The 13,638-nt window shown below is 39.3% G+C and overlaps 1 protein-coding gene across 1 annotated transcript in view; it reads right to left on the minus strand.

The window, feature by feature from the left end:
• DCHS2 (dachsous cadherin-related 2) overlaps positions 1–13,638 on the minus strand; it is a 226,811-nt gene that overhangs the window by 13,147 nt on the left and 200,026 nt on the right. Inside the window, exons 15-16 of the mRNA XM_072724890.1 lie at positions 10,088–10,299; positions 6,674–6,825 (exon numbers count right to left, since the gene is read on the minus strand). Coding sequence (XP_072580991.1) covers positions 6,674–6,825; positions 10,088–10,299 — 364 coding nt within the window. The remainder of the gene's footprint in view (positions 1–6,673; positions 6,826–10,087; positions 10,300–13,638) is intronic.

The raw sequence follows: 13,638 nt of genomic DNA on the forward strand, positions 1-13,638 counted from the left end.
TATCTCAGAAGTGATGCTAGTCTTAGTCCATGATTGATACTAGCTTTTAAGAAACTGAGTCTTGGAAGTTGACACATTCTACTTTCTTTTCCCTTAGCTTACCTGAGTAAGTGTTCTATCTTTCCAATCTTACATGTAAAATAAGCATGAACTCTTTCTTGGTTTAAATCCCACATAGGGGTGTCTGAGTGGCTCAGTCAGTTAAGCATCTGCCTTTGGCTCAGGTCATGATCCCAAGGTCCTGGGATCAAGGCCCACAACCAGGCTCCCTGCTCAGTGGGGAGCCTACTTTTCCCTCTCCTTCTGCTCCTCCCCCTGCTTCCTGCTTGTCCTCTCTTTCTCGCTCTCTCTATCTCAAATAAATAAATATTTAAAAAAATGAATTCCACTTAATAGCAAATAATCACTGTCTATCTACTGTTCATGACGCACATAGGCTGCCTTCTACACTACCAGAGCTGCGACATTAGTAAAACAACTACTTGAATTTCACACTTCTGGAGCTTAGGAATCATTCCATCTGGAAAGTTTGTTTTGTTAGCATGAACCTAAGTCAGGTACATATGGAAAATTTTTACTAAAAATAAACAAATCATAATGTTCTCTGCCTTTGCTGCCTGCCCGTCCTCAGTGTCATACTAAAAGCTCAGCCAAGATATCAAAGTTATGGCTCTGTCAGTTCTACTAGAGTTGCATCCACCCTTATTTTTACAATGTTACAATATCAGGGGTTTTATATAATGCCTATGTCAACTTAAAAAAAAAACTAGAACTTTGATATGGAGGAAAATATACAATTCAGTTTCAAAATATAAAGATGAGTAAACAGTTCCTCAGTAGCTTGGAGAACAGATGAAAAACTATGAAGGCAGACCCACCAAGATTCTACACGTAACTTCTGGGAGACCTCAAGTTTTCTCTGATGGCTCCTTGGCAGTCTTTGTAAAATTATTGGTTGTAACCAGTCCAACTGGCTCTGGCTTTCAGAATGCTGCCCTGATTAGTACATCAGCAGAGATTAAAAATGAAACTGAGCAGATTTAGAACCAGCCCATTCTAATTCAGAGCATATTTCTCCTATTCAACCAACCACAGGAAGCTTCTTTTATCGTGTTAAACTTTAGATGGGACCTTGAGCAAGAAGTATCCTTCCCTATTGCCTTAACAAATACTGAAGGTGGTAGGTGATTTTTCAAAATATTATCTCAACAGTATCTTAAATGTCTACCAAGAATTGCAGGTTTCTTCTAAAATTCTCAGAAAAACAAAAATATCAGCCAACATCAGAAACATCTATGAAAAGAAGAGCTGTGACTTCAGTTATATCTACACAGGTTTTATCTTTTCTTCCTCCTAAGATTCTATGGTAATGGTAGCAGAAGAATTGAAAATAAGGTATCTGTCCATAAGGCTAAAACAAAATGGAAGAAGATATTGGTGGGTAGAGGTGGTAAAAAGTCTCAACAAATTTCTGGAAAATGCAAGCAGATTTGGGAGCAGTTATAGACAAGTGGGTAAGAGGAAACCACAGATTGAAATATATTTGAAGGGAGATAAGGATGAGTGGGGAACAGATTTGGACCCACATAACCAATGAGAGACATAAGACATGACAAGGGGTAGGGTGAGATATTGAGTTAAAAATAACTTGAAGATTACTTTAAACTCAAAATACAGAACAATTAATCCTTTGACCATTGCTCTTTACTCCCAGGCAAAAGAATGCCTAATTTTTATACTCAGTATTATTTAATTTGAACATAAAAGGACTATCCTTGGAGCAAGAAAATTCCTTCCCAAAGGAAAAAAGGAAGCATCTCTATTTGTATGTCATTCTGCAAAGTAGTCAACTTCTTCTCTGGTTCATCTGAAAGTGAAGTGTGCTGGTCATAAGCTGTGCCAGCCTACTCAGAGACTCTAATGACTTTGTTATTGCCTCACTCAGAACCACAGATCATTAGTTACTTACAGAAATTCTCCAACATGAAAAAAAGAGTGTAGAACAGACAAGGAAAAGAAATAAACCCCAAAGAACCAGAGATCTTGAAAGAACAAAAGAAAATATTAAAAAAATTCTAATTAATGTTCTTGGAGAGCTATCAGAAGATAATACAGGCATGAAACAAGAACAAGATGCTATGGAAAAGCAGAAAGATCAAGTAAGCTTGTGGAAATAAATATATATCTCTATATATATAACATCTCCTTAAACTCCTTAAAATGAGGAATATTTTTTTTTTAGCTGATTCTAACCCAAACACATTTTGAAACTTTTTTTTTTAAATGTAGTCTAACCTCTCCCTGTGGTTTCCATGACCATCTTTTCCAGGTTCTGTTCCTTTTATTCCCTGAATCTATTCTGCTGACTTCTGTTTGTATGCTTGATCCTCAAGTAGTGATAATCTTCCAAATTCTCATTTTACAGACTTTCCCTAGGTAATTCCATTTTACATATTTTTCCTAAATGAATCTTAAATCTAAATCTTAGATGGAAACCTCTTTCCCAGGTTCCAGATCAGTATTTTAATTGCCTAAGGAATGTCTTAACTTTAGTTTTGCACTAGCCCTTCAAATTCAAAATGCCCAGAAAAATCCCAATCCCAATGCCCATTGCAACCCCAATTCCAATTCCTGCCTTTCCTATGAGGAAACTTCAGAATCATTTGCTATCTCTTTCCTTGTTGAATAAATCCAACTATTGGCCATGTTCCTATGACTTCCCTCCCTGAGTTAATTAGTAAGTATGTTCTCTTCTACCATGCCCATTGCTTCATCCTCATTAGTAGACTCTTCACAGTCATTGTCTAGTTTAACTAATCTGTCTGATGCTGGTTCCCTATCTTGCTATTCATCTGTTACCAGATGTTTTTTAAAAATAAAGATCTGAGCATGCACCCAATTGCTTATACTTCTATATGGCCTATCGAATCAAGTACAATTTCCATTACATGGGATATAGAGACCCTTAAAACTTGCCTGCTACCTACCAGTCTCTTTTTTGTTGTTGGTTTTGTTTTGTTTTTCAGACCATCATAAATTTGTTTACAATTTTACCAGGGTATAATTGGCATACAGCACTGTGTAAGTTTAAAGTGTATAACATAAGAATTTGACTTACATATATGGTGAAATTATTGTCACAATAATTTAGTTGACATAATTTCACACAGATACAAAAATGAGAGAAATTATTTTTCCTTGTATTGAGAGCTCTTAAACCTACTCTCAACAACTCTCAACTATACCACACAGCGGTGTAAACGATGTCATCATGTTGTATATCATGTCCCCAGTAGTTCGTTATCTTGTGACCGAAACTCTGTACCTTTGGCCACCTCCTCCTATTCCTCCACATTCCCAGCCTTTTTTTCATTACCCCACACTCAGTTGCTTCTCAGGTACACTGTACCACTTGTTACTTCCAAACATACTGCATAAACACTTTTGCATATGCATGACTTTCCTGCTTTTTGCCTGAAATGTCTTTTATTCTTTTTTTTTTTTTCCATAGGGAGTCAGCAGGATGGGGCTGCAGTCCCAACTCTGCTGTTTATGAGTCATGTATTTTGGAAAAGATAATGAACATCTCAGCTGACTTCCTACCTTGTACACATAATTGATTTTCAGTATTTTTCTCACGGTCATAACAAGCCCTCAGTGGAGAGTATGAGTTTGGCGTTGCTCCTGCCAATAAAGAGTTCAAGCTCTTTGAACTTGAATATTTTTGCCACAGAAACTGAATATTTAAACCTTTAAATTAACTCTTATTTGCCTAAAGTTTTTTTTCCCCCATTTTGTGTTTCATAAATACACAGGTATATTCTCTGCAGATTCATTCACATGCTACAACAGGAAGCCCTACTAAGACCACTCACATGGGCAAGAATCCCCTCAGTTCTAACATTTACTAGCTGTGTATTCTTGGCAAACAACTTTATTCTCTGAACTTTAATTTCCTCTTTCTGTAAATCTTAATCGGTTATGAGAATTCGACATTTAAAGCAGCTCCATAAATGGCAACTATTGTGATTATTAATATGCCTCTTGCCATGGGTTATAGTGGTGCTTGATTTTTTAGTTCCCTAAAAACAAGAACTGTGGCATATGTCTTTACATCCCCAGCCTCATGCTTCGTAAACAGTTTTTAAAAATTCAGAAATATCAGTCAGATAGAACTTAAGGTCTATTTTATAGTTTGTCATCACCTCTCCACTGAGCTTTCTTATATATGGCTTAATAAGAGGCCTAAAAATTATTTAATTTTTCTTTAATGCCTCAGTATATTGAGTATAATCAGAACTGAAAATATCTTTTTCTCCTTCATTTTAGAATTGGGAATATTTTCTTCAATTGGACAAATAGCAGTACTTCAAAAGTAAAGTTCAAAGCTGAATGTTACCATTTCCAAAGCATCTGCTAACTAAGCCGTAGACAAGGGAAAAGTGATCCTATATTTCCTGTTACTTTAAATATCAGGGAAAGCACTAAGGGGGAAGAGAAGCCACATGGGGGTGGATACAGGGGAAAGCATGAACAGGCAGGAGGTTTAAAATACTTCCTTGCTTTGGTGATGGTTGAGACTGTGTATGTGTGTGTGTCCGTGTGTCTGTGTGTCTGTGTGTGGTTGTCTCTGTACCTCTCTGTGGCCCTGTGTGTATAGTTCAAATTCTCTCAGTTCTCCAGGCCTTGAGTTAAATTCTTCATGGTGAATTGGAGAGGGGCACTTTTAAATATTGGGACCAATTTAGACGTTGGGAACATTGAAACAATGACGCAAATAGGAAAACGCTTAAAGGAGTCTGATTTAATTGCTAATTAGGCCCCATTGAGTAAGAAGAACTTAAGGACAGAAGGTCATTACAATCCGGAAGTGCTTAGTTTCTGGAACACAGCAGATCTTCAGTAAGCTCTGAATTTGTCATCACTCAGGTGGCATGGGGCTGAGACCTAACCTACAGTCATCTACAGAGCAAGAAAATCAGCTTTATGCGTAAAATGACTGTAGAGACAAGGTAGCAGAGACGGGTTGTAACATAGTTATACAGCCGGTTTTAATACATTTATACAATAAGCATCATAGCAATTGATTACATTAAAATATTACCGAAAAGAATCCTCCTAGTTAATACAGGGTAAGGCCTTAAACTTTGCAAATGCTTTTGAAGTCATATTTTGAAATATATTAAACAAAAAGAACTAAACAATCAAATTTTTAGAGCCGGGAAGGTTTTCAGAGGTTAATGAATTCAACCCGTCCTGTAACAGATCCCACTGTAATCAGCTCAGCCACATGCATCTACTGCACTTTCTTCATTAAACATGAAAGCAGTCTGGCCTAGGAGAACACTGGCACTCCGGGCTTTCACATGCCTGTTTTTCCTCTGTGTAGAAGGTCTGCTCCGTAGCTTGTACAGTGGAAACAGTGGGAGTCAAAATCAGGACACTTGGACTCGAGCCTCTGTTTGATCACTAGATGGTTCTGTGGCCCTGAGCAAGCCACCACATATCAGCTGTCTTATCAGCGAATGAAAAAATGACTAACTTGGCTTCTTTGGGGGCGACTGTAAGGATGAAAGGAAACACTATGTGCAAGGCCTTTTGGAAGACCATACAAAAATATGATATGAATATATTAAAATGCACAATGAGAAAGCCAAGCCTTTGACATGTTTCCCCTGTGACCACTTCTCCAGAGACAGACAAGGTTAAGTTTCTTATATTTTCTTCCTGAAGTCATCCAAGTCTATGGGTGCGCCTTGACTCAAATCGGCCTGCAGAGTAAGTTCTGGAGTGCAGCTGGTTATTTCCCCCACTTCCCCATATAACCTAGAGCTCTCTCCTCAGTGGCACTCACAGAGAAACCACCTTCTCTTGTCAAATGGTGGTATTCCGTGGGAGGCTGGGCTGCCGTGTTTGCGGCAAGTCCCGTTCCTGAACATTTTTGGTTCCTTAGAGTCCTTTTTCTTTTATAGACTGTGATGCCATAAATATATCTGTATATATCGCTAGATTTTTGTAGCACTGACTTTTTAAAATAACTAGATGAACTATGAGACCATTATTCTCTCTTTTATAGAATTTGCATAATTTTGTACATTTTGAACTGTAGACAAAAAATGTATTTAATGTTGAATGTGTGCTTAATCAGATCATTTCCATCAGAACCCAGTACTGCAACAAGGACTTGACGACAGGGTTGTACTTTGGTCCACACACAGTTGTGGACAAAAGAATTAAAAAAAGAATTAATTAAGAAGAATTAATTAAATAAAGAATTAAAAAAAGAAATGTCACTGAGTCTTCACTATTTTTTTGTCTTCACTATTTTTTAAAACAATAACAACAAAAAGTAGCAGAGTGCTCTATCATTTAGTAGGGATTTCACAAATACTGTCTTTTCTAATGTCTCTCATTTAGTACTTAGTAGCATAAAAAAATTCATAAAAGCTAAGAACTACAAGCGACCCTAAGGTACTTCTCATCTAATCACCTTTTCCAAAGAGCAAATACTTTGTGAGATTCCTTCAGTATATTGAAAGGGTGATCATAGGTTGGATCAAAGGAAAACACATTTTATAACTAAGCTTACATGACAGGAAGGCATGGCCGAAGCAACACATTTGTCAGAAACAAGCCGAATAAACAAGCAAACGGATCGGAATCTGGGACCGACCTGTAGGAGCTGGTGAGCTCGTAATCTAGAATCACATTTGCTGTGATCACACCGCTCAGTGCGTCAATGTGGAATGCTTCCCCTTGGTTGCCAGAGAGAATGGAATATTCGGTGAGGCCATTCATCCCACTGTCCAGGTCCACAGCAAAAACCTGTGAGGAAGCAGCTCTTCTATTAGATAAGGGTTCAATCTACAAGGTGAGTTAAGACTGTTTTTCAGACAAATGCATGATGAAAGAATCACAAATTGTCAAACACTTCAAAAACAATGACCAAAGGAATGGCAACAAATGGCTGAAGCTTACGTTTATGACATAGTAGGTAACGGGTGGGAAAAGTACTCTGCAGGCTCATTCAAAGGACTTTCAAACAACTTTCAGTAGGAGTAGCACGTGTTTTGAACTACAGATTTAAGCAAGATGCAAAAATACAGGGATACCTCAGAGATATTGCAGGTTCAGTTCCAGACCACCCAAATCCAAAAATATCATAATAAAGCAAGTCAAATGAATTTCTTTGTTTCCCAGTGCATATAAAAGTTGTGTTTACACTATACTGTAGTCTATTAAGTGTGCAACGGCCTAACATTCTTTTCTTTTTTAATATTTTATTTATTTATTCTTGAGAGACAGAGAGAGAGAGAGACAGAGACACAGACACAGACAAAGGGAGAAGCAGGCCCCATGCATGGAGCCTGACGTGGGACTCGATCCCGGGACTCCAGGATGACGCCCTGGGAGGAAGGCAGGCGCTAAACCGCTGAGCCACCAGGGCTGCCCTGGCCTAACATTCTATCTAAAAAAGCAATGTACATACCTTAATTTAAAAATACTTGATTACTAAAAAATGCTAACCATCATCTGAGCTTTCAGCGAGTAGTAATCTTTTTGCTGATGGAGGATCTTGCCTTGACGTTGATGGCTGCTGACTGACCAGGGTGGTGGCTGCTGAAGGTTGGGGTGGCTGTGGCAATTTTTTAAGGTAAGACAACAATGAAGTTTGCCACATTGATTAACTGTTCCTTTCATGAATGATTTCTCTGTAGCATGTGATGCTGTTTGGAATCATTTTACTCACAGTAGAACTTCTTGCAAAATTGGAGCCAGTCCTCTCACACCCTGCTGTTGCTGCTTTATCAACGAAGTTTATGGAATATTTTAAATCCTTTGCTGTTATTTCAACAAGTTTCACCAGGTATAGATTCCATCTCAAGAAACCACTGATCACCATCACCATAACAAATATAGTAATAATGAAAAAGTGTGAATACCGCAGGAATTACCAAACTGACACAGACACAAAGGGGGCAAATGCTATTGGAAAAAAAATGGTGCCTATTGACTTCCTTGATGCTGGGTTGCCACAGACCTTCAGTTTGTAAAAAAAAAAAAAAAAAAAAAAGTGATATCTGTGAAGAGCAATTAAGTGACGTAGTGTACTTGAAAAAAAATCTAATTTGCTTGAATAGAAGATTTCCAACTACATTTAGATCCATTCCAGTACCAGAAAAGGAAAGAAATCTCTGCATAGTGAATGGGGTCTTTAATTTGTTGCTTTTCCTGCTTCAAGTTTTGCCTGTAAAACGGGCCACATGTGGATTTTTTTTTATATCTCATTGAAAGTCTCATTTTAGAAGGATTTTTAATTAATGAAACAACCTAGATTTCATGCTAACAAATTTAGATCCTGATCAGTATATTATCAAAGTAGTGTTGAGGATGAGATAGAAGTTTTGCATCATTCTCCATGGAGGTCTGTTATTTACTCTGCATTACATTTTAATCAAAAACTAATTCTATTAGTGATTGCAAGACCTTGTTTTGGAATAAGCTGATGGACTAATTACAATTCTTTCTATTTCTTTTTATCCTCAGTGTCCCTCAGCCTTGGCATGACCTCATGTTCCCATCGTGGCCTCAAACTCCCTCCACTCTCAATCTGTCCTTCATGCTGTTGCCAGATCTCAGGGGCTTCTGGAACATGCTGGCGATTGAAACGATTAGGGTGCTGTCCATACAAAATAAGTCTGCAAAAATAGTGGAGGACATCCTGGGTATCCGGGACTGTCGGGGGGCACAGAGCCAAGACTCCGACACTGCCGAGACTCCACTGGTCTTTTCAGCCCCAACAGAAGGGGAACTTGCGCATCTGGAACTGGACTTGAAGGCAAACGAAGGTGTCTCTCCATATGCAAGTAGAGGTAGCCACACAGTAAAGCATTGGGGTAGATCTTGTCCAGAAAGTGTCCTAACATGTCATCTAGCTACTGGACCCCATCTACCCAGAGAGAGAGGGGAGTAATCATCACTAGGTTTTGGATCACAGCAGGGGGGTTACAGAGGCCAGAGGGAATGCCCGGGTGTGGTGCCGACTTTGCCAGGAAGGGATCTTATACTGATTTCCTGTGTGGGTTCCCAAGAGGTTGTGCATTTCCTGAGGCCCAGGTTCTTGAACACAAAACGACAATTCCACTGTGAAGGGAAAGGCTGAACTGGGTACTAGTCCAGAAGCTGGGAGAGAGGCCATGAAGGGTCAGTGGGTCTTAGAGCCTGCACAAGACAGCCTTAGGGACAGGCTCTCTTTTTCATAGCTTAAGCCTTTTTTCTGAGATGGGGTTAGGCCTGGAAACAGCAGATCTGTGTCTTTCACATGAAATGTCTGCAAATTTCGAACCCAGGGAGCTCTCCCATGTGTTCGGGCCTCCGTCCATGCTCGTCTGGCTGCAGTTCCATCTGGCAAATGCCAGCTCACCCTTGAAGGCCAAGTGCAAATATCATTCTTCTGTGAAGTCGTATGCTTTTCCTCCAGGAAGAGTCTGTATCTCCTATTTTCTCTCATGACATTAAATAGACACTTCTATTTAACATTAATAGTATGCATTTAGGGGCACATGAGTGGCTCAGTGGTTGAGTGTCTGCCTTCGGCTCAGGGCATGATCCCAGGGTCCTGGAATTGAGTACCGCATCGGGCTGCCTGTGGGGAGCCTGCTTCTCCCTCTGTCTATGTCTCTGCCTCTCTTTGTGTGTCTCTCACGAATAAATAAAATCTTAAAAAAATAATATGCATTTAAATTATCTGTTTGCTTTGTTGACTTCCCCCACTAAAGTCTACACGTGGTATGAAGAGCCAATTTTTATGCCCCTGCAGATTCCATGCTGGACAAAGTGTTGGACAAAGTCCCAAGAGAAAGTGGGTGAGCACTGGCCATGGGATGGAGAGAGGAAGACTGAACTCAGAAATTGCAAACTTCCTGTAGCCTAAGGTTTTGTCCAGTCCATCTAACATTTCACATGCCCTTGGAAGCATTTAATTTATGTCCTAGGAAAAGGCTTTGGATATTTTGATGTACACTCATGATAATTCACACACACACACACACACACACACACACACACACACAAACATTTCTGTTACCTGTATGATGTGAGCATTGTAGACCTGGCCTTCAGACACTGACACTTGGTAAATGCTTTGCTCAAAGCATGGTAAGTTATCATTCACATCTTGTATCACGACTGCTACTTTGCTGTAGGCTTTCTGCCCCCTACTTTCCGCTAAAACGATGAGTTGTACTTCATTTCTGACTTCAAAATCAAGAAACTTGGGTTCTTTCACAGTGAGTTCTCCTATTTTTATTTCGAGGGAGAAAAAATAAAAGAAAATGATGTCGTACTCATTATTTAAAAAGTTCCAAATCGCCTCTGACTCACATGCTCACATGCTCACCTGTTCCTAAAAGTCTCCCGCTGGATGGCTGCCCTTCCCTCCCAACTGGGGTCATTATGAAAAAAGTTTAGAATGTGGTTTTTTTTGCACGGTTCAAACACATAGGAGGGTAAGAAACTATGAAATAGCTGAAACGTGGGAGCTGTCTCTTAAATCTCCCTTCTCTCTCCATAGCTAATCCATTGCCATGTCTGCTAAGCCTAGCCTTCAAGCATCTCTTGAATCCATCCTCCACTACCACTGCTGCTGCCCTCCTCCGAGCCACTGGCATTTCCCACCTTCTTCCCCGCATGAAGGGTCCCATGGCATCACTCATCGGGTCCCCCTACTAATTCAGTTACCATTCTGAACTGAATAATAAAAACAGAAGTGTCATTGTCCCACATAAACCCATTCCATGGCTTTCCCTGGTGATGATGACAAAGTTCAGCATTTTTAACCTCCATAGGATGGACATGCCTGAGCCTCTCCTGCCTCAGGAGTCTCATTCCTGCCATTCCCCACTTTGCTCTCTCTGTTGTGCAGAATGCTTAGAACACTCATAGATGTTCTTCTGTTCTTCAAATGCTCATTTCAGAGTCACCACGCATGCTTTTTCATCTGCCTTCCATGGTCCCTACTGCTGTGGTTCCTCAGAGATCTTTCCAGACCAGCCAGCCCCATCCTGTCACTATGGTCATTCCATAACAGACTCTCATGGACCACTTGCATGTACTGTGCTCACCTATTTCAGATTGGTTATTCCTCTTGGTTTAGAAGCTTACAAGGTGAGGATGGGTGCCTATCTCTTACACCAACTGTCATATTCCCAGTGCCTAGCCCAGGGTCTGGCCTATAGAAGGCATCCATTAATACATGTTATAACCTCATATACAAGGTATAAATGGGTTAGGGAAACGGATTCTTGGGGTTTATGCCTTGTACAAGTTTCTCCTCCAAATTAATAAAATTCCTCCCCGATATAATTTTCTTCTCTACTTCCTGTTCTGTTTTTTTCCTCCCTTTTACTGTCAAATTTCTTACTGAATTTATTACTATTATTTTGTTATCATAATTTATTTAGCTCTCACTGTCAGAAATTCCATTGAATAGAAATTCATTGAATGAACATTGATTGGGAATTTGAGATACCTGAAACCAAGTATAAATCCTGGCCCTAGCTGCTTAGCACAGGTTAATTACCTGGCTTCCCCACCATTATGTTTGTGACTCGGGATAAGTTATTCAAGTTCTATGGAGCTGAGCATCCTCTCCTGTAAAAATGGGATATTAATAACGACTTTGTAGAGTTGTGGGAGAAGCAATAAAGTGCATATTTAGTATGTGCTATATCATGTTCTGGTGCAGGAACATGATAGAGATTCCAGTGTCCTGTTCATGTTTCTCATCCTGTCCATCATCAGGGATAGCTTTAATATCTGTAAAAACTCTGAATTTAGAAAGATAACATTTAATAGCCATGGACTAATCAAAGTTTAATATTCAGGTGAAAGAACCTGTACTGTTTCTGAAAATATGGCCTGGAAGTCACAGTTTCTATTGTTCTTTTTAAGATTTTATTTATTTATTCACAAGAGACACACAAAGTCAGACACAGGCAGAGGGAGAAGCAGGCTCCCTGTGAGGAGCCTGATGCAGGACTCAATCCCAGGACCCCAGAACCACTGCCTGAGTTGAAGGCAGATGCTCAACCACTGAGCCACCCAGGTGCCCCCAGTTCTTACTGTTCTATCTGAACCAGTTTCCTTAGACAACCAACCTAATCAAAGAAAATGTCAGGCTCTTACATACTTACCGGGATGTTAATGGGAATCATGCCCTGCCCTAGTGTTCTAACTTCAGTATTTGAGTGTTTTCCGGGGATTTTTTATAGCTTCTATTCTGTTATTAAGAAAAACTAAGTATATTGTATAGTGAGAAATTCACTATACAACAAAATTTAAAATTCCATAAACTCACTTTCACTTATTGTCATCATTTATCAATTCAGAAAACCAAATTACTCGTATGAGCCACCGTCTGATGTTACCAACATCCCTGGCAAAAAAAGTTAGTGTAGATATGATTATTGGCAGCTGGAAAAATCATTAAGGTGCATTTTGATGAGCTGGTAATGAAACAAGCTGGTCTTCTGAAACCTCTGGGAAACAGGGATAAGCCAGCACCCCCAAATGACAGAGGAATCCCAGTTTAGGGTAGTTCCAAAGCTCTCATCCAGCATTCCATCTCCACTGAACAGAGCATTCAGCTTGGCTATCATGTTCTGTTACTATTAGCAAAAGAAAAATAAAATAGAAACGCAACACTAAATTGCCAGTGTCACTTAGTAGAAAGTGTGCCAATTATAGCACAGATCAAAGTAGATTTTTTAATAAAAGGCTTGTGTTTCAGCTTTGATAATTGGAATTTTGTGCTTGGAATGGATCTGCAGTTCTAATGCTTTCCTTGCTTGGTTTTTATTTTTGGCATAATAATTGGCATATGCTGAGAAAGTTGTGTAAGTAGGAAAGACAATAACCCGTCTGTGAGATGACTCAAGGCTGGCACACCTACTAGACCCACATTTGCCTTGGATGCTCTATGCATATTTTTCTCAGAGATAGCAAAGATTTACTGTCACTAGTGATATGCAAGAACTACTGGGCTCTCAGTGTGGGCAGAAGTCCACGTTTTCCTTCCAGTATAAGTCTCATAGATACCAACTGCGTGTTCATTCGTATGTGTTCATATGCCAGCTCTATAATAAATTGAGAACGAAATTGTAGTACTATTTTCTTTCTGATATATGTACACATATAGCTTTTGCCCAAGTTATAAAATACACATCAAAATGTGATTAAGATCCTTCAGATGATAAACGTTTGGTAGCATAATCAGGTTACGTCAATCCATTACGAACTGTGCACATGCATACGAATATATCCAAAGCAGAATGTGATAAATATGTATGTTATCCAAAAGCTTTTAAACTATCTCCTGCTAAAACTACATCTTTGAAACATTGCAAAGTTTGATCATTTTTGTTGTCAACCTGGCAAATCATGGAATGAATACTACTATTTGTTATTTATATGTACGATGTTAGTAAAACCCCCAAATTCTTGCTGGTTTAGACAGTGAATAGTAGATGTTTTTAAGTTAATGTGACAAGGAGTGTGAATACAAAAGTGAACATGTGGTTTGTGAGTATGGGATGGGGCAAATGCTGGCACAAATGGACAGAGAACACGGAACTCATT

The sequence above is a fragment of the Vulpes vulpes genome, chromosome 10 (genome assembly GCF_048418805.1).
Source record: "Vulpes vulpes isolate BD-2025 chromosome 10, VulVul3, whole genome shotgun sequence".
NCBI lineage: Eukaryota > Metazoa > Chordata > Mammalia > Carnivora > Canidae > Vulpes > Vulpes vulpes.